Source organism: Eucyclogobius newberryi, unplaced genomic scaffold (genome assembly GCF_026437365.1).
Source record: "Eucyclogobius newberryi isolate DKJ021-1_F unplaced genomic scaffold, fEucNew1.0.hap1 SCAF_5, whole genome shotgun sequence".
In the NCBI taxonomy this organism is placed as follows: Eukaryota; Metazoa; Chordata; class Actinopteri; order Gobiiformes; family Gobiidae; genus Eucyclogobius; species Eucyclogobius newberryi.
In genome coordinates this window covers 25,530,777-25,553,350 of record NW_027316167.1, presented here as the reverse complement: position 1 = coordinate 25,553,350, position 22,574 = coordinate 25,530,777, and the positions used below count along the sequence as shown (strand labels likewise).

Genomic DNA, 22,574 nt, shown 5'->3' with positions numbered 1-22,574 from the left:
TTTCTGCCATAACAATTAGTCTGAAAAAATTACAAAAGAATCAGTGGATAATTTGCAATATTAAGGATCTTAATTACTAGCCACGCGAATACGCCAGTGAGACTGATGAGGTCAAGCTCTCTTTGTCCTGCTCCTTTGTTGAGTGACAGTTAGTGATAGTGAGAGGCATATGTTTAGAAAAGGGCCCAGCGAGGCAGACAGGCCAAAAGAAAGACAGTGTCACGAGATGGACAGCGAAGAAAAGCCTCATAGAAGTGCCATGCTGAAGAGAGAGTGAAGGAAAGCCAATGCTGGGAGTCTGCCTGCGTCTCCCGGGGGCCGCTGTCCAACTAAATCAACAGCACAGGCCCACACTATAGTCTATTATTAGCTCTTTAAGCCCGTGGATTCCTCGGACACCTCCTCTATTGGACTGAACTGGTTTGCGGTGTGGGAGGTGGAACGCGGGGAGGTGGGAGAGTCGTGGGGGGGGGCCTGAGAAAAGCTCTTTTGTAAAGTCAAATCAAATGTGTAAATACTATAGCGGTGGTGGGTGTAAGATGAAGAGTGAGAGTGAAAATTGGTTTAGGGAGAAGATGTTAACGTCAGAGATAAGAGACTCAAAAGAGAGTTAATTCATTTACAGTAAAAAAAAAAGAAGTGTTATATTCACGTGGATCAGATGGCAGAAAAATCCGATTGACATATTTAAGATGTGCATTTAATTGTGGCGTGGCTGTACAGTATGCAATTAAACGCATACAATTCACTTGGATCAAGCCAATCTTTGTATGTTTAAAATGCAATGAAGCATAAACAATAACTCACATAAAGACAAGCGGCAATGTAAATAACTTTAGGACAAGGATTCAAATTAAACATACGCCTTGACTTGCTTGTTTTGCAAAATGGAGCACTTTTAAATTTGCAGTCTAGTGGAAACGTATTTAAGAACTAAATCTAAACACGCTAAAACAATATTGTATTAATTTGTTTCCATTGAATGTCAAAATATGTATTCAAGGCTCATTTATGGCACTTTTTGAGCCTCCTCGAACCTGTACTCCATTTGTAATTGCCCTGTGTCTCATTAGATTTTCACAAATAATTACTCCAGGAATAAATGTGTGCGCATCTATGTGCCCGGCTCTCCCTCCACACCTCTCTGCTCAGTGGCATGTAACACCACCTTTAAAATGTTAATTGTGCCTTGATTAGAATAGACAGTGGGGATAAACGCAAACTAATTGGAAGAAAGGAGCGAGAGGCGAGAGTGGATTGCAAAAACACAGCCTAATTATTAATGACATTTTCAACATCAATTTTGTGAAACTCACCAAAACACTTGCTCTGATTGGTCGCCCGGTCCACGAAGACTTTGGCAGAAATGACGTTGCCAAAAGGCAGGAACATTTGCATGAGCTCCGCGTCTCCGAACTCTTGCGGCAGGTGATAAATAAACAGGTTGCAACCTTCTGGCCCTGGTGATGAGAGAGAGACAAGAGGATGGATTATGTGCATTCATAAACACAGAGATGGCCAGACACTGCTCAGACTGACCCCCACGACATGGGGATGGAAAATATCCAATCGCGGTCCAAGAAGGGAAGACATTTTACCGACCACAGATTGCACAATACATATTTTGGGAGAACAATTGTGGTTGCTTTTATGATGGAAATTAAAAAAAAACCCATCAGACTCAATTTTAAAACAAAACCATAATCACAGAATAAATATTTATGTTCAGTCGTAATAATCACATTTGAATATCTATACATGACATATAATTTAAATTAATATTTGTGACGCTTTAAATAATAGTGCGAGGTAAATATACCCCAAACACTGAATGTAATTAAATAGGCATTTATGGAATGCATAATGTACCTTCCCTTTGTTCCTTTGTCAACTAGTTTTAAGATCTTAATTTGGAAGCGAGTCCCCTATTTCACATAAAATCTTAATTAGCACATTTTATGCACTGTATACTGATATGCTAGGGAATACAACATAAAAATAAGATAAGAGTTACATTTCAGTGGATTAGAGGAATAGAGCAGCAAGGAATCATGAAACACATTAATGAATCATTTGAAAAATGCTTTTAGTTACAGAATACTGAATATCTACATTAAAATGTATTTTGTGACATTCCAAAACATGGTCCAATCAGAGTACTGTATTCTGAATACTTATATTCAGAATAATACACTGTAGAAACGAGACACTGGACTGAAAACACATTCATGTTTGTTTCACTGTTTGTCCTGCATTTATTTACCACTAATTAGAGCAACTAAATACAGTTACTCAAAATAAGAATTCATGTGTTCAGTTCTTTTGTTCTTTTGCATGATCCCTGATGCCTGGAAATAAAATGGAGTAAGATCTATGCCAAATCAATAAGAGAGATGCCACAACATTATAAACTATTTGAATTACAACAAGTTACAAACAATGTTTCTTGTACCATTTTGATGCCTTAATTTAGAGAAAGACATTAGGGTGGACATCTGGCTTAAAATCAATGCCGGATCAATACAAATCACTAAAGACTGAGGGAAAAGCTCAAATGAATCAATGTTTCAGATCAAGTTAAACACTGACCATCCAGGGTAGGGCGAGACCATTGCACACATAAAGACATAAGCCACATTTTTGCCTCAATTCCTGAGTGGTGACAGTTCGGACTTTCTTTCCAATCTCTCCCGCTCCACGCTTCCACACTTGCTCGCCCAGCTGCCACATTTTGTACGGGCCAATCTGGATAAGGGTTGGACTGGACGAGAGAAAGCCAAGCATGGACCCCCCCCCAAACACAGACACACAAACACACATCATCCACGGGGGCCTTGGGATGTGATGGACTCGGGGACAGTAAGCTCGCAGCTGGCTGACTGGCTACTATTCTGTCGTGTCTCAGTGCTCAGCATGATAGTAGCATGACCAGATGAGACGGAGGAGGTCCGCTGCTGCTGCTGCTGCTGCTGCTGCTGCTGCTGCTGCTGCTGCTGCTGAGGAGAAGGCTGATAAGACGGCTGCAGCGCTGGCCAGGCGCAAAGAGATAAAGGACACACACAAACACGCACTAAAGATTATGTGTTTATTTATGCAGTCTGGATATACTGTATGTGCCGCTTGTTTATTCCAGCCAAAAAAGTGAATAATCAGGTATTATGTTGGGCTTGTGTGTGGAGGTGACTGACGGAGTGACCTAGGAAAAGTGATTCTGACACGATCAGCATAATACAGAATAGTAGAGAAGGATGATTTGATGTTTTTGCACACTTCAAAAGCACGGGAAACATAATACAATAGAGAACCACCGGGGTTCAAAGAAAACGCTACTGTCCACCAGAGGATTGGAATAGCCATTATGTGCACATACCCGTCGCCATATTCATAAGTTCTATAAATTTGCATTCTATATTTGTAATGCTGGCACAAGTCAAATAATGCTCAAAAGTAATTCCACTCACAGGCAGTTTTGAAAGTACACTAAAGTGGAGTCCCTAAAATGCTGAATATAAGTCTTTCCAGGCGGTCTTGGGCAGTCACACAGAAAGATAATTGAGACTGACAAATTCTGCCAATTGGAGTGATTTACAGTCACAGTATATCTTATGCTTTATTACATCTAATGCTATGGCACACGAGTGAACACTATGTTAGGAATGGCAATAAATGATTATGCATGCAGCCAATTAATGTGATGAATATTTATAACCACTTAAACACATTGTAATAGACTGATTAAGCAGTCCGATGCTGCGAGTTGGAATTAGTGCAGTTTTTGAATAATGACGGACTAACTTTCCATCTCACTGCTAATGTTCGTCTCTTAAAACAGGGAGCCTTTTTCTCACATTCTCCCCAGCCAGCTCTTTCCTGCTAATTCAAAGCAGCGTAGCTACATTAGAATGTAACATGGCAATTATCACCTTTTATCTTGGGTGGGCGCGCTCACTAGCTCTTACCTTCCCTCTGTTGCTGGGGAATGATGGTTGGTTGCTGGGGGAACGCTTGGCTGATTGGCGCATAGGCGGCAGGGTAGGCTGCTGTTGCAAAGGGAGAAGTCAGAGGAAAAAAAAACATTTAGCATCGACATTGTTTATATTTGACTCAACACACGTCATGCAATTAATTCATTGTGAGCTTGAATCTGATGTCGCATAAATAAACTGCATTATTGATGTGAATTGCGAAGGCTGGGTACAATAAAACACTTCTGTAAAGTCAAAGAAAAGTGAACAGAAGTGTAGGAAGTTAAACATTAAACTGAAGTATGTGTCAAGTAAGATTTATAAAACAAATTAGATGGCTCCTTTTTAAACATGGTTTAAATGTCTGTATTTTTATTTGATTTAACATTCTCATAATATGAGTGTTCAAATAGTTCACATCCACCATGTAAAATGTCTCCGTTCAGATGATGTGATTATTATTGTACTTGGAAGGTCATCTGCAATAAAATAATGATTTGCTGTGGTGACCAAACCAAAACTGCTTCATATTAAATTAATTTGTTTTTTAAAGGTTCGAATCAATCAGGAATGCAAGCAGCGCCGCCGCTCCCATTATGCAGTGCGGAGGGCATCAAGCGCTCCGAGGGGCACTAACCTGACCAGGCAGTTTGGATTGAATGACACAATAGGCTATTTGTAGGCACGCTCTGTCTTTAGTTCTTTATCAATTCAAACTTGGACTCAAGTGTTGCTGCTCTCTCCATATGAAGTTTGAGATGCGCAGGGACAGCTACGAGCCACAGTTTAAACAGACACAGACAGATCAGGGGCACAGCTGGGAACAATTTTGACTCGGCATACATATTCAAGGAGCAAAACGGTCTTTAGATGATGAAAATTGACCTCATATTCATTAGAAACTGAAAAAGAATGAAATAAGACGTGTGTTTATGAATGCACATAATCCATCCTCTTGTCTCTCCCTCATCACCAGGGCCAGCGTTCGCAAAGCCAAAGGGGTTCAACTTCTTACAAATGTCTATACTCTGTAAATGCAACAGAAAGCGTCAATAGTTTGCATCCTGCAGTGTTTTCTCGAGCTTCGATCTGTTCTGCAGAAGAACAGAAGAAGGGCTTTGGGTGATGCAGGAGCAGGAATATTCAGGACTGTGGGGGGCCCTCAGGGAGTTAATAATATTACATCCAAAATGCACCAAAATACAGAACATTCTAATATTTTGGTTGAAAACTTTTAGATTGAGGGCCCTCCAGACTATGCAATATTCACTAAATTAAATTGGTAGTAGTGATAGTAAATAGTCACGTTAGTGCTGGCTGGTGGCCGAGTGGTTAAGGCACAGCACACGTATGCCAGGCTCCAAGTGCAACCGGCCACAGTGTCGTGAGTTTGAACTACTACGACCAGACTACAACAATTTACTGCATGTCCTCCCTTCTCTCTCATCCCCCATTTCACACTTTCCTCTCCTGTCAAAATAAAGCCTACGGGCAACAAAATCTTACAAAAAAGAAAATAAAGAAATAGTCACGTTAAGTTTGCATTATAGAAATAAAATCCATCCATTTTCTACCGCTTGTTCCCTTTCGGGGTGTCGCGGGTGACTGGAGTCTACCCCAGTGACTTTGGGCCTTAGGTGGGGTACAGCCTGGACAGTGGCCAACTTGTCGCAGGGCCAACACAGAGACATAGACATTACAGACAGTTCACGCCACACCAATTTAGAGTCACCAATTTTGCCTAACACATGTATGTCTTTGGACGGTGGGAGGAAGCCGGAGAACCCGGAGATAACCCACGGTAACACGGGGAGGACATGCAGACTCCACCCAGAGAGATCATGTGATGTGGGTCTACTCCGGGAATTGAACCCATGATCTCCTTCTTGGGCTATCCGCCTTTGCCACCGTGCACCGTGCACACTGCGCAGAAATCAAATCCCTACACATTATTTACACATTCGAAGTGGGTTGGGGGCACAGGGGCACCTCTGAGCGTTTCTGCTTAGGAGCCCAAATGGATAGCAGCGGCCCTGAATGCAAGATATTGTTCTTAAATCTGAGAGTCAACAGACTGGACATCTTTTTCTGTACACATTGGCTATTTAAATATATATCAATGGTTTATGCTTAGTTTTAATAATCTTACTCTGATAATAATCAAATCAACCGCAACCATTTAGTCGGAATACCATTTTAAAGCAAGTGACTGTTTTAAACATCTGGCAGAATATATCTATGTTAAAGCCCAGAGTAAAACACAAAATTGCTGATATTGAACAAATGAGTTACATTTTATGCAACTATGACACGTTCCGATTAGCTGTGAGCAGGATATTTCACGTGCATAGAGCTCTTAGAACTCTTTTCTGAGTTTCAGAGACTGTGGATTATGTTTGTGGTCTTGTGCAACTAAACAGAGTCAAGCCTCACATTTAATTGTCAATATCAATAAACATAATGTGTACACGATTTTAAAATAAGTGTATTTCTCACAGACATCTCCAGAGACACTTTTTGATGCCATTAGAAGTTGAAAAGTTAATCAGATGTCTAGATTTAGCAGATTTAGGGTGCAATCTACGCCATCTAAACTCTTTAAAAGCACACTCAGACCAGACGACGCCCGCTAATGTTTCATCTGACTAGTTTACAAGATGCATTGTTAATTACGTCTTAATTTTATGACAAAGATAACCTCCAAAAGCTAAATTTCTGTCATGTTGCAATTCATTACCGCAGTTTCTTTCCTGCTGTAATGGTGTACGCTACAAATTTAGTCACCATTCAAATAACCATCCAAATGTGTCTAATCAAGGAGGAATTGTAACTAGTCTTGCTATCAGCTATTTCTGCCTGTCATCATGATGTGACAAACACAAGTGTAGTGTGAAGGGGACAGATGGAGGAGGGAGAGAGAGGGGGAGAAAGAGAGGGAGAGACAGCTCACCTGCGTAGTGTTGGACGCCAGCATAAGCCTGTTGGAGAGGGTCAGTCACCGTTGGACTCTGTGCTGCAGGAACAGGAAGAGAGCCAGAAACATAGGTGACTGAGAGGAAGACGCCAGCCAAATTTCACACAGTTCCAGTCAGATATTAATATTATAGGGATGTTTTTTCTGTATCTTAAATGTGCCCGGAATACTTTAACTGTTGGGGGGGTCTGCCAGATGCTCGTCTCTATGGAGATGTTACTGCTTGCCTTAAAACGCCACTTTACCAGGGTTTATGTGATTTTTTATTGCTAAAGCGTACATTTTACTGTTAATGGGCTCGCTTTTCCAACATCTGACCTGTAACTTGGTGTGTAACTTGTGTAACCAGGGAAGTAATAGCATCATCATGGAGACAAGTGGTATCATTGTCATTGTTTTATCATTGTCATTGTTTTATTAAGTGGAAAACTGTATAAACATAAAGATTGGACAATATTTCTTGGACAGTATATGTAATTATATTATGGGATATAAATCAAAATGTGCATAGGGAATAAATAAATATACTATTCGTACTTCTTGCTGTGATGAATATACACTAAGTGAACATAACCTGTAGCAGTGTATGTTTTATAAGTGAAGTGTAGTAGATTAGAGCGTACTTGTGTTTACTAGTTGCATTGTTTTACGTAAGAGGGCTGGACGGTGTGAAGGCAGCATTGGTGCAGGCAACAAACAGTTAAGTTTTACAAAAATACCAAATTGGAAATTGGCTAAGTTGGTAGAAGAGCATGGGGGGGAGGATCACAGTGGGGGTGGGAGAAATTTGGGTTGTCATTTCTCTCAGTTCTTCAAAATGCCTGTTCGCCCCAGATGTTTGCATCAAATATTAACAACATGCCAAACAAACCACTTTGTAGTTCATTACGATTGCAGCTGCCTCTAAATAATGCAGTGACAAAGGGGGAGTGTGTGTCTGTCAGTTCTTCAGGAATGAACCCCAGACAACATTAAGAAGCTGAGGACGGGACAAGACACATCGAATTAACCATAATGGACTGATGCAAAGAAGTGATTTCATCCTGATACTGAGGGTGGCAGCTCAAAACTCTGCCAAAGATACTCTTGACTGACCCTGGAAGTTTAACATTAGATAAAATATGAAAAAGATGTCAGATGGAGAGCTAAAACAAATTTTAATCAGAACCATATGAAAGTTGTTATTTTATTTTAGAATATGTGTTTTCAATTCAAGTCAAGTAAATGCTGTCGTTCAAGGACCAATACATATTGCGGATGAACTGTAAATACTATCCTGTCAGTGGAAAATGTAAGCACATTAAGTATTAGATACCAGAATGAGAAAAACAGGCCATAATATTAATAATAATACATTACACCTTTATTCACTTAATTCCAGAAGCCCTTCTGGGCGCCGACATACGATGTAATCCTTCTTCTGGTCGTATTAGTTAACACAGGGCTGCTCACCTCGAGAGAAAATAACTTCTGCAGACTAAAAAGCTGTTTTAGTGCCCAGTGAATCTGTGCTTTCAAATCTACTTTTTAGTATTTAGCGGAGAGACTTTTCCCTCGCTCTCCATCGTTTCCAAATGCTCAAAGTAGCGTTATGTGCATTATGCATCTATTCCATCTGCGCTGTCAGCTCTGACCACCACCAATCAATCCATCACACACCATACTGGTACATCAAAAAGGGATTTTATTAAAATTAAACATTCATACTAGTCAAGGTGGATGAAGTGTCATGCTGAATGACACAACAACAGTTTGCTCTAGAGTCACTGCTGCCCCACTGTGGAACCTGGTTTTCCCAATGGTCTCACATCCAAGTACAAAAGGTAGAATGGCCACATGCAAGTTGTACCATAGACTATCTACTGTAAAACAGACACATAATAGTACTCATATTGTCTGGATTACCTGGGTATGGGTGGATCCCATTGGTGTAAATGGGCTCAGACGTCGGCTGCCCGTTGCTTTGTGGTGGAAGGGCACTAAATCCATTCACTCCAATGGATGTGGCTATGCTGGGGACGGCAGTGGCACTGATGCCTGGAGGTGTGCTGGTGCCTGTGAACACAACATTAATACCATGTAAATAAACAGCTTTACAATTATCTTCTAAAGACCGCTAACATAACATTTGTTTAGATGGAAGTTAATTAGTGTTTACATAGGTGATATTACCGAGCTGACCAGTGAGAGTGTTGATTTGACTTGAGGCGGTAATCCCAGTCTGTCACCTTGACAGTTTGGGCCTGCTTTATGATTTCTCTAATCCAGGTGAAGGGCATTTAAACCGGGTGGGATTATGTCTGAAAGGAATGTGTAGGCCTTGTGGATTACAAATGCCATATACAGCATGCGGACTCTTTATTTAATACATCTGCAATGACCCCAGCTTCAGGCGGGCGATCTGCTTAGTGTCGAGCCATCAAAGCTTCTCACGACAAGAGCCAAAAAAGATAGTTCAGATTGAGGGCCAAGATTATCGCACACAAATCTTTGCTCTTATGTTGTATAAGCAAAGGACTCAGCATCCAAAGTCAGTGAATTGGCCGTGTTCCCAGAAAATACATACTGTCATTCTGCCGCTGAGGGAAGGAGCGACAGATGAAGGCAGAGGGAGAGATAATGGCAGCCTGAGAATTACTGTAATGTGGCTGCCAATGTGTGACAGGGAATGTTTTACATGTTACTGTCAATGCGCCGCTCAGCTCCGGTTCTGCTCGTTCCAGCAACTACTTCAGAACCCAACTTGAAAATACTACAAGGGCACAAGCTGTATTATTACTGATTCTGTGGCTAGATATAAAAGTTAGACAATCCAGGGCAACCATGACAAAAGTTTTCTTAGGCTGTGCCTTTGGCAAATTATATTACACAAATTTTGCCATTATATGCCATAACAGCATTTTACACAACAGAAAATAAATACAAAACAACTGTATATAAAAATTCTGTGATACTGTCAATAGAAAAAGTGATTTGGGATTGAAATAGACTGAACAAATTCCACTTTGTCAAATGACCATACCCTAACTCATATACTCCTGACAGCAGGGAAAAGGCCCTCACAAAATATGGATGACACAAATTGCACTGACAATCAAGGGCTGGACAAATTATATTGGAAATTCTCAAAATGTACAAACTTAATTTAAACATTGACACATTTGACAGACTATGGACTAAATAGGACGATAAAATGTCTACTGTTCTCTGTCTGGTCTTGTTTTGTTTCACTGTGTGTTTTTTAATACACTTTAATATTTGAAAAATAAATTATATCTATAAAAACCTTACCTGCCGTGCAGCTCAATTTTGAACAAAGGGCTTCCATTCAAATAATTTGGTTTGCCATGTGAATGTAACCTACAACTCTGTTGTTGCTCCGACAGTGCAGAAATTAGCAAGCTTGTTTGCAAACGGCAGGTGATTTAAGAGACTTCAACTCAATTATTTCTTCAACAAACGGACTCAGAAACATCTTATTTCAGGAGCGAAAAGCCAACAACTGAACAGTGTATGATCACAAAGAGTGATGAATGTGAGTGTAGCTGCAGTGTTCCTGTGGTTTATCTGGTATTTTACAACTTGATTTCCTTTTTTAGAGCTACAAACTAAATATTTAACCTAGTTGAAGACCTTCATATTTGTTATTGGACTGTAGCACATTTTCACATTTAAGTGTCACATTAAAATACCTTTACTTCACATTGCCACTAAATTTAATTCAGAATTCAGAATGCCGTCTCACCTGCATAACCTCTATACTGGTATTTTAACCCTGTCTAGCTTATAATCTACATAAATTCCCTTTTGTTTACATATGGCCTACTGAGTTACTGCGCTCGGAAACCTGTTCACCTGAGGAGGGAGTCATGGGAGTCGCCACCAGCCCGTTGACATTGAAAGCTGCCATTTGCTGCATTTGCGCTGCTGCGATGGCTGCCATGGGGTTCAGGTACGAGCCTTGTGTGGCTGCCATCAGGGCGGCTTGCTGTTGCATCATCTGCTGTAGGATTAAAGAGCGGCAGGGAGAGTGGGGATGTGTGGGGAGGAATGGAGGGTGAGGGAAAGGTGGAGAACGAAGAGGAAGGTGAAATAGCCTCAAGACTGGAGCATGTTTACTCTTGCATGTCTGTTTGCCTGGCCGATGCTTTGTTCTCAAACAGGGTGCTCTGTGTTGCCCTACAGCACTGCTCCCACATCTCACTGATAAAATAGTCTTGAGCTCATTATGCTACCGCTAGATAAAGCTAATGTGAGGTGAGTTTGGAGAGCCAGAAAAGATTTGTACAAATCCAGGTAGTACGTGCATATAGGGGTTTGGAAGCAGAGTTTGTGCAGTGATTGTGCATGAGTGGGCGATTCTCACCTGTCAGAGTGAGTTGTTAGCTACTGTGTGAGTGCAAAATCTCACCGACTCCTAATTCAAGCTGTGACTTTCATGTGTGAATATAACATGGGGGATGGGAGTGTGGGTGTGTAGGGGGAAAAGTTTAAAAAATATGAGGCTTTCACAGGGGTCTCTCTCTACGGAACTGTAACCTACAGGAAAAAGGGTGGTTATACAGGCAAGTACAGATTTAAATTCACAAATCCATTAATGTGGTATGCAAACACAGTTATTAGCAGTTCAAAGTATCACACTATGCATACATTAACATCATTTGTATTAAGCAGAAAAGGCAGAGGATAAAAAGTGATACCATAATGCTATGTAAATTGAGATTACAATAAGCATTTAATAGTATCAATTACACAGGGGGGCGCCTCGTACCTGGTGGGAAAAAGAGAGTTCAAAGCTTAAGCATAACAGTTTGTGATTTCTTTTTTAAAGCTCACCGTCTCCTCCCCCGCCGGGCTGAGACTTACAGCATGAGAGTAGGCGCCATAGGCCCCAAACTGGATGGTCATAGGACTGAATATGCCGAGCTGGCCAGCCATCTGGTGCATCCTGCGCAGGGTCCGCTCCTTATCAGTGTCTGCAAACTTAACTACCAGACTGGAAGAGGCGCCCTGCAACAACATAATAGGACTAGTCAGTCATACAAATCAGATAAGCAACGTTTTTGTTTACAACTATATACATACACTCAGACTGTGGTCATTGCACCTCTTAAGGTTTTAGTGTGTCGCCAGGGAAATTAATACAAAGAAAATATTCCGGACAACATGTCACTTCAAGTATTATATAAGCTACAAGGAAGTTCAGTATATGGTGCATATAAGACGTTTTCAAGCCCACCGTCAGACCCTTTGAATGTAGTCAGTCTGAATGCTTGTAATTGACTTCTGACTGATTTGCTTTTGTGAACTGTCCAACTCCGTGTATACACTGTGAATGAACTGTGATCCTCCACAGGTCCCAGGAGCCCCTGTCCCCTCCTGGCTCCACTGACTCCAGTCCTGGGTAATTAGGTCTGACAAAAGCCTTCGGCATGTGCAGGGCAAACTATTGACTAATGGCTTTGCCTTATGGCAGATATACTTCAGTATTGATGTCTGTGCTCCTCAGTTTGCATCCAATTAAATCATTTGAGCGACAAAGACCAGACTCAGTTTCTCATGTGACACCCGGACAGAGAAACAGACAGACAGGATAGGATGAGTATGCTGCCAGGCAGAGAACGCAGCCATAGATACTGTCAAGAGGACCAGACTTCTATTTAATTACAGGCAGTGCATGCTGGGAAAGAGCATAGAATAGCACCAGGACAGAAGGACGCACGCAGCCAAGGGGCAGTACGGACACGATTAGTAAGATCATAAAAGCAAAGACACAGGGAGAAAAGCACTCCATAATCACCACATGAAACAGGGCTTCATAAAATGTCTCATCCAGACAGGGTCAGGACAAATTCACACATTGATTTAGAGCTCGGTTTTGATTTTCTTCTTGATTTTCTTATTGAATAACAATAATACAATTTTAGATAAAAGTCTAGTTTTGAATACAGTTATGGACTAACTTCAGACTTAGCTACCTGCAATTCACTACATTTCAGTACCATCAGTAAATGCAAGGAGATTGAAGCCGATGAAAGATAAATATTACAGACGAGTGGTGAAGGTGTACGTGTGGACGCTACCTCAGCGGGGGCGCTATCTGAGTCAGGAAGCTCTTCCCCCGGCCAGGAGGAGGCTACTACTCCCTCTATGCCATTTCAATTAGTTAAATCAATACTCTGACGTGGCAGTGTTAATGGCACACTTTTCCATTCTAATTTCATTTCCTTCCAGTTGCTGACCTTTTACACCACTTTCTCAACTCCACGGACCAGTTTGGAGGGAGTGCGCAGTTGGATTTAATGAGAATTGTACTGAGCAAACATCCCTTTCTACCAGCAGCGTGGCACCCGGGCCCGCCTGCAGCACCGCCTGGCATTTAGATCACTTCCATTTTCTGCTTTGTATATCTGGTGTATTCTTATATTCATTTAATACCTCATGCGGAATACATTGTGAGCATCCGGCGCGTGAGCAGTGAGAGCCGCGGGGTGTAGTCGGTGCTTGGGTGACTCAGGGTGTAGTCTGGCCTGGTCTGGCTTCTGCTCCTCTCTCTACGGCAGAGTGCTTTTGTGGCTGCGGAGTGGAGGCAAGCTACAATGTCTTTTCTGAGCGGCTTTGGCAGCTACACTGAGGCACTATCACAGCCTCTGCAGGTGTTGACAGCACGGCGAGTCTCGTCAGGGTCTAACCATTCTGACTTTAAGAGCCTAAATGTTGTGGCTGATGAAGTGCGCTATTATCGCCTATTTGCAGGAAGGATCTAATGTTATTGTGTTCCAAACTGTGGCGGAGCAAGTACTGCTTAAGTACTAAAAGTGTGCAAACATTAAATAATGCTGTAAATAATAGTGTATAAAGAAACCTGAGCACCCAGAAGTAACACACCTAAACAAGAGGGCTGCATTAATGCCACATCCTGGAATAGGCTGTGTTCACTTTCTAAATTTTGATTTGACTTTGAACTTCATAAGGAGGGCAGTGATGTACATTTCTTAGATGTCCAGATGCTTTGGGAAGTAATATCTAATGTATAATCCACAAGTGTTGAACCTTATAATTATCTGCAAGGAATTAGCTCTACAAGCTACTGTATAGTATTCATCTTACAGTTATTTCAACAACTTATTGAATAATTCCACCACTTTCTGAAGCTATTGACCAAAAAATAAAATATTAACTTTTGTTTATTTATACTGACAAAGAAAACATTGAACTAGTTCCGTTTTTTGTTTCATGTGGGTTAATGATGAGCGATTTTTGTTTCGATGCGATACCAAGCACCACGATATCGATCCAATAACGATACCAATTAGTTTTGTCATCAAATGTATAAACCCTTTAGCTTGGCATCATTAGAATAATTATAGCGCAGTACATATTATGCACTCTCTCCCTCAACTTGAACTGATTTAAAATGTTTGCAGAAAACCTAAAATATAAACAATGGCTGTCTTTTCTTTTGAGAAATAAATATTTTTCGAATTTTAGAATATTACAGAGGTATTAACCATGCTAATCTGCATTTTGACAGTTAAACAAATCATAATCAACAACATTTTACCATATAATTCTGTCTCCAGCTCAATTTCCGACAATAATCTCACTTTCTAAAATGTTATGATGACAAGTGAACACAACTTATTGAACCCAGGACCTTCTTGAAGAGCACAATCCAATCCACCACCATTTCCCAGTTCCATGAGCACGGATTGTGTCAAATTCCAAATCAATCAACACTGCACTCAAAGGGACAGATATTTGTCATGACGACCCCAGAAAGTAAACCGAATAGAATGAAACGTCGTCATGGCTGAGTCATCCCACATGAAACAATATTACATGGACACTTAATTAAGAAACAGGTGGCAGCAGACCATGGGCAGTGGATGCAAATGCAGCCACTCCTCACTGCGAGTCGAAAATCACAAGCTGACAAACAAACAGAATAATAACCCGAGCCGGCATGGGTCCTATACCTGGAGAGAAAATGAATTTGCTGAATTTGATAAAGGCCAACAGGGAGCCTTCACTTTTGACAGGTACAACTAAGGAATTTGTCATGGGTTCAAAAACTAATCTAATTCCCTCAACAACACACTTGACTTGTGAAAATCTCCTGAATTGGATTTTCGTCTCGGCCTACGGAAAGTATAGGCAATAGTAATAGAGGGATTAGAACTTAAGTACAGCAGTAAAATTGCATTGCAGTGATATAAAAAGTCTAGTGTGTATGTTCCCACAGCACAGTGACCGCTATAGTAAAAATAGCTTTAAAGGGATACTTAGCCTAGTTTATACACCTACTTTAGTCCCTACAGTGGACAGTCAGCACTACCAAATTAAACTGGGCAAAAAGCCACGGGTCACAGTGACTTACTCTACTTAAAAACGAAAAAGAACAAATAGAAATCAGTAATTAAAATGATTTGATGTTACACTTCTCCAAACTACTGCAGGATTATTTGTTTTTAAGCCGCTACTTTTTTTCCACGCTTTGAACCCATTGGCCCATACAACGATGTATCTAATTTATAGATTTTTACTGTCTAATAGCCACCGGGGGGCACTCTACCAGGAAACGCAAGCATTTGACACACTGTAGAAGAAGATGTCAGGGGCCACATCGTGTCCTCTGTATTTTAAGCTTCAAAACGCTGTGTTCTTTTACAAACAGACTCATATTCATGTAGAACACACGTGGAGCACAGACAAGCGATAGACGGTGGTCTACAGTTTAGAACCTGCAGCATTGAAATGAGACTTTCTGGGCTCGACCTGGCCCGCAGGTCAAAAGACAACCTGTGCATCACTACCGTGGAACATTTTTCTGTGTAAATATCTCATGTTACAATGTAACACTCACTCGCTAAGCACAAGCTCAGGAGCAGATGAACCAGATGTGAGGACACAGACATACTCACACAGAGTAATCAGGGACAGAGGGGGCAGTAGTGACAGCTGTGATGTGTTTACTGTTTGTTAAGCTTCAAAATGCTGTGTGTTTTATTACAATCCAACAAATAGTCTAGAAATTAGTCTAATTAGATGCCACGAGACCCTTGGCTCAAAAGAGCATCACTGCCGTGTAATATATGTGTAAAAATCTCATGTTACAAAGTAGGTACCTGCGGCTTATTGACATACATACAAATAAAAATAATCGTAAATCCAAAAATAAGTTATTTCAGTTCAATCCGTACTCTAAAAAGCTTTTGTATCTGTCTGTTTATGTTAACTATCATATTATTCTAAGGTGTATTATTAATTTATGAAAGCTGGTCACATATAAGAGGAATTGCAATATGTTGGGTGTTTTTCTAGGTAAATAGTTAAACTTGTTAAACAATTTAAATTGTGATAAAAATTAGATTCAGAGAAATTCAGAAACCGAGCACGTATTTTAATGAAATTCAAATAAACCAATTAAAACATTGTATTCATAATTCAAACCAGTCAATTGTGGTCTGCATGGGACACTGTATGTTTTTCTGTATTCTATAAACAAAAGTAATATTGAACTATTGCAAATGGACCTTTTTGTGAACTGGAAACTAAAAAAATGGACCTCAAGGGGGGAAAATCTTGTTTCATTGTCAATGAAACAATTGTAATTCTCTTAAGAATGAATCATTGTTTGATCATTTGTTCATTAATTATTTCTATATAGAATACATTTGATTTACTTTAATCTTGTGTCTTGTCATTATACCCACAAGCTCCATAGCAAACTAGTTTCTCTGATTAATTTCTATCATTATCAACATTTTCTTTAAACTCGCCCTCTTTTTATACATAAAGTTAGAATATCATAACTTCTACACCTCCTACAATGTTTTTCATTTAATTTAAAACTATTGTGAGGTAAGATTAAACAAATAATATTCAAAAGTAGAGTATTTTTGTTCAGTTTACAGTTCAATAACACCACACTAGACCTCAAAACATCTACACGTTACATCGATATTGGATACATTTCTCCTGTACACTAGCCATTATAGTGTCTTGTTATCTACAGTTCTACTCTGTCCAGACTTCCATGGCGTGACACCGAACATGACACTGCTCCTGTCTGCTTCCCTCTGCCATCTGAACCCATGCCACCTGCCCCTTTGCTGCCCGACACCCATACAACAGCTGAACCAGTTAGCGAGCCTCACCGTGCCCAATCTTCCTTTAAAGTCAATTTCCGAAGCACCTGCAAACCACAATAAACATCAATTAAAGCTATGACCGCATCTATCAGAGCGTGCCCTTTAGTGGCATCCCGCGCCCTTAAACTTCATTACAGCCTTTCATTTGAGGCCAGCGTATTTTGCTGTAGGTATTAATGATGGCGTGAGCGCGTGTGCCAGGTAACACAGATGCTGCGGAGAGAACATTAGGGAAGGAAAGAGAGGGAGAGAGAGAAATGCACTTCTTTGTTCAAGGTTCATCCAGAGCCACAGCTGGCAGTGGGCAGAGGCAGAGCAGCCGAATCACGCCTCCTGTTAGTCTGTTGTTGACGACATGTGGCACTGATATTATCCAAATTAACTGTGTAGCCCATCGGTACCACAGCCTTAGCCGGGTGCTAATGGCCACCTTGCCAATTACTCTGAAAGGCAGTTAGGTTTTGGACGCGGCGGATAACAGGTGCAGAGATGGAGGAGATATTTATACAATCATTAACTTAGATCATTTAAACCGCCTCAGATGGATTGGTCCCATCTCCTTGTAAAACTACCGTTGCATCGTTAAAGATCTTCAAATGTTTTTGCGGTGAAAAGTTTTTTAGAAGTACACACAATTTACTAGTATGATTTAGCATTGAGCAAAAACGTTACTTGGGTTTTTCCAGAAGCGCTTATATTCCCATTCAACTTAAAACTTTTAGACAATGACTCCAGCTACACGTCCCTGAGCAGAACCCAAAGGGGAGGAACGTATCCTTTATCCAAAACAACTTTGAGGATGTAAGACCAGGTGTGGTGAAATGTGCACAATTTAAAGCGATTTTAAGATGCTCGGTTTTTGCGTTTCTTGTGTCTGTGAGTTTCAGTGGATTGAAAAGCAGTCATTAAAAGCACATTAGATGCTCTATGGGACAAAGACTGAAATACTGGAAAATAAAATCATTATGTTAAATACGTAAGTAAAGTATATATTATAATATTTTATAATAGTTATTGTGCTTACCAATGGCAAGAGAACAACATTGTCATTATTCAAAATGTGCTTCCTATTTAAATTTGACCCTTGTGAATTGTGTGGCAGAAAGTTTGGTTTCCACTATGCTCAAAGTTTAAATGACTTCACCAGTTTATCACATTTTCTCACTACTTCAATGTAATGCAAAATGAGACGGCATCAAAAAGATGTGTAAATTACATCTGGCTTCCAGCACACTCCCTGACTGCCAGGAAGCATCTGTAAATATTTATTGCGGAACATCAGTGGAGTGTGTGAAGGTATGGGCGCCTGCCAGCAAAAGTGAATGCCTGTGTGTGTGTCCAGCTGTGCTGTACTCAATGCAAAGCTCTGCCTGTATAATGCCTCATAATTCATCATTTCTTTTGCTTAGTCTTCATTGGTGACAGAAGAAAAGGAAATTACAATTAGTCTAAAAGGAGCTGGATAATGGTTCCAGATGTATGAGGCTGACTCGCAAACTTAACTCTGTAATAGAGTGGACAAATGCATTAGCAAGTCCCCATAGACTTTGTGTACACACAAATAGACATTTACATCGGCAAACCAAAACAGAAGTGCCAAGGTCTCCCAGAGTGAGCAGAGACGCCAATCATTTCTGCCTATTTAAAGTCAGAGACTGTTTCATAATATATGAAGATAAATAGCTGCATCTCAGCCTTTTTGCTTTTAAGAGGAAATGGAGAGAAGCCAAGTGTGAGCAAACCAAGACAGAATTTCAGATGTCACTGCCAAATACAGTTTAAAAGTTATCACCTAAGACTTTTTTTACATGTCTGTACTGCTTTTGGTGTTTGATTCAATCCACCCAATGGCCCTCATTTATCAACATTGTGAAGAGAATTATGTACATTTGGGTGTGTAGTTGTTGGTACACTAGATGCCACATGGTATTTATGATTTATCTTACCGTATCACAAGCTCTGCATTATAAATGCAACTGTTGAAGACTTGCGTAATTTGAATAAAACGCCCCAAAATATTAATGTTTCAAGTGGCCTGACCCGCGGGATTTACAGCGCGCAGGGAACACAGCAAAAAGTGTTCATCTGAACAGAAAATCACCCAGAATGGAAGACATTTTGTTTTTGCTCATTGTTTTGGCTCATTGGAAAACACATAAAATGAAGCCTAATTAAAATCAAAAGAAAAATAATAAATATATATATATATATATATATATATATATATATATATATATATCATTAATATGTGTTCTTAGGGCTTAATAAATTGATGAACTTCAAAAGGACTATGAATAGTTTGAAGCAGGTGGCTACACTGGGACTAGGTCCAAACCCAGACCTGAACCAGCGAAGCAGCTCTGGTTAAGGCTGGGCTCAGATGGGGTGCAAAAGGGTGCATTGCAAACCTCATTTAAAAGTGTTTGTCCCCTCATTTCAGGTGCTATAAATAACGACACTTAATGGAAGAGTATGATGTTGGCACCCCTTTGAAACCCGGGTGCACCCTCAGTCAGTTTGGTCTTGACTTGGGCCTGGTTTGGCCTGAGCAGCGCTTCTTGGAGGAGGACGAGCCTCTCCAGACAAGATCTGCGGAACTGAGCAGTGGATCCACACTTCTGTCAGGTCTTTGTCAGCCCCAATGTCAGGACTATTGACTGTGTGTCAGGACAAAGGGACCAGCAAGACGCAGACTTGACGTTTTTTTTTTACCTGTTGACTGCGGCTGTACCAGAGTGTCTCTTCTCACGAGTTGTTTCAACTGCTTATTGTAAAGTCGCTTTATGCTGTAGTATTATGCAATAAGTTCATAATAATTACTCTGGATAGTTTTAAACCCTGAAAGGGTGTAGGCGTGCAGCCTCCACAAAGGCCATGCAATTGTTAAATGACAACAATTTAACTGCATTTTTGTAAAAGCTTACACTAATGACAAATAAATTACCAGCTGCACGTGGTGTGCAGTTAAGAGTGTTTTTTTGTGCAGTTTGGCATTTGTTCAAAGTTGACGTACATGGTACACGATCTCCGGACTTGCTGTATGGTATGGTACGGTGCGCTCGCGCCAACATTGATATATCCTTATATCCTTATCGTTTTGGTCATACACCACATATACACATTGAAGTTTAATAAATGAGGGCCAATACATTCATGTACTTGTGTTGCATTGAATGTACTTTGGAATATTCAGGCTCGAACATTTTATTTCTATTTTCAGGTAGAAGAGGACACACCATGCAAATGAAACCGTAGCTTGGCTCAGACTGGAGGACTGCTCCCTGCTGCGCCCCCTGCTTCTTCATTCAGCAGTTTAGCTCTCGCTGCCTTCCTACACCCCAGCACCACTTAGTAGAAGTTGAATTTAATTTTCTTTCAGGATTATTTTTACCACCACCAGTATCTTTGGGTTGCTCTATGTTGAAATATACTAATAATGAATGAAAGTCTGTCATTGGAATTTCATTCTACAGTGGCAAAAATGTTTTACCCAAAGATAATGGAAATAACCTATAAAAGCATGTGCCAGACATTTTCCAATTTCAAGTTCAAAAGTTTATTGCAACAATTTTGTGCTTTTGCTGTGAACACGACTAAGACTTCTTTTAACAACGTAGCAACTAATTTCACACTAATTCTGAACTGCACCATCAGGTTAATAGAGCCGCTCTCACTTTTAAAACGATATATCTTATGTATGTTTTCTTGCCATTACTTTTGCAGTAACTCGATCCGTGGGTGCATTTACATCTAACTATCGTTGGACTTCATTTCGAACCTTTGGCAGTCCGTAATATCACAGTATCATATGCCATAGAATATCTCCGGAGGACATGTTTAAAGATTCATGCACTGTGCAAAGTAATCACATCTTGATAGGGGTGTGAATGTAAACACCATATCTCTCGCTGGAAAGGTATTTTAAAAAGAGAAAGACATGGATTATTATAGGAGAGGTACTGAATATACTGCTGTGAGTATGTGGTGAATGCTGAGTCCTGAATCTTTTGTAAAAGCTCGTAGCAAAACAGAATGTGAGAATTGGGTAGTCGAAGTGCTTTGGAAAGTGATGTTCTACTGAATATTAGCATGTAAAATCCAGGCAATATTCACTGAATATTAATGGATTTAATTGAGTTGTATTACAGAAACTTTGGCCAGTAAAAACTTTATCTTATCCAAAATTAGACAAATGGTAGATTCAGGCCCGGTAAACAACTCTTCACCCATAAAATATTGATGATTTCTAAGGATCAAAGCGGCACTATTTGTTTTTTTAGCGCAATAAAGCAAAATCTGTATTACGCTCAGTACAAATGTATTGTAAAGGCAGCTCTTACCATCAAAATGAAACCATTGTGTGCTGTCTGCTTATAATTACTACGCAAACCAGAAAGTTATGCTGCTCTGGCTTCTGAAAGTTGTGAAAAAATAATCACGGTGAATAATCATGATGGAAGGAATGTGTTAGGAATGTGAGGAATACGTGTGAACGGCTGCAAACCGTTTAAAATGAACTACTTCTGTTTTTCAAGTTTTTACATTTTTACAAAATCAGATACAGCACGTTTATATTTGACATTGCATATTCAAAATCATTCATGTTTACTCTCTACTTACCGGCATAGTCTGTCCACCATGTAAGCTGTTGATGGCTGCCTGGGCTTCTGCGTGGCTGGAAAACTTGACAAAGGCACAGCCTGCGTCGACAAACAAAAGAGAAAGAAACGCATAATGAGTGAACTGGCCTTGCATATGGAAACACCACCATTCATTACCATTGTTTCTGCTTTCTAAAAAGATTCTACCATTAATTTGTTGGTGCCGAAGAAATGCGAATAAATTAGTTTATCAATTGTCGTCGGGGACAACAGCTCTGCCGAACATCCTGCCCGCTTCCTTTTTCTTATTCCACTTTGGTGAATAGAGGCAAGGCGTTTACTAGCTGGACTTGTTTGTGATCATCAATCTGTTTAATATTTACACGTCGTGATTACTGTGCAGTCACTCAGAAAAGAGATTACGATGACAAGGCATAGTATTATAATCTGTCCATCTAACCGGATCTCTGCTTGTGTATAATTTCAGACTGGAGGGAGAGGCCTTTTGCTCAAGGGGTATTCAAATGACCTGTGTGTAGTTTATGCACGCTGGGAAGTGAACATAAAAGTTGGCCCTGAGACAAAAGAGCAGCCAGTGGCGACAGCATTCTGGAGCCCTATTGTATTAACATTTCAAATAGCAAATATAAAAAACTGATTTACTCTGATAATAACACAAGCTTATACACCCTAATGTTGAGTTAGTGTGTGTCAATGGACAAGTCAGGGCAACCCATAAACTACATTTAAACAACGTAAAGAACAAGCCCCAGGACTGATATACCATCTCAGTAAAATCTGGTAAATTTCCAAAAGCTATTAAATTAAAGAGAAGTGATTTCTCTCAGTTTTATGATAGTACTAGAGTGGAGGAGCTATT

At 40.2% G+C, this 22,574-nt stretch overlaps 1 protein-coding gene across 7 annotated transcripts in view; it reads right to left on the bottom strand.

Annotated features, from left to right (window-relative positions):
• The window catches only part of celf6 (CUGBP Elav-like family member 6), a 145,646-nt gene that overhangs the window by 8,571 nt on the left and 114,501 nt on the right, over window positions 1-22,574 (bottom strand). For 4 of the 7 annotated variants that reach the window (XR_011931208.1, XM_072464676.1, XM_072464679.1 and 1 more), the window contains 7 exons: window positions 21,714-21,793; window positions 11,776-11,949; window positions 10,795-10,942; window positions 8,845-8,994; window positions 6,916-6,978; window positions 3,960-4,040; window positions 1,317-1,460 (listed from right to left, as the gene is read on the bottom strand). Coding sequence is in view for 6 of the 7 variants with exons in the window: in XM_072464676.1 (XP_072320777.1) it covers window positions 1,317-1,460; window positions 3,960-4,040; window positions 6,916-6,978; window positions 8,845-8,994; window positions 10,795-10,942; window positions 11,776-11,949; window positions 21,714-21,793 (840 nt within the window). In the remaining variant the exon portion in view is untranslated. The remainder of the gene's footprint in view (window positions 1-1,316; window positions 1,461-3,959; window positions 4,041-6,915; window positions 6,979-8,844; window positions 8,995-10,794; window positions 10,943-11,775; window positions 11,950-21,713; window positions 21,794-22,574) is intronic. The other 3 variants (XM_072464678.1, XM_072464677.1, XM_072464680.1) reach the window with 3 other exon arrangements.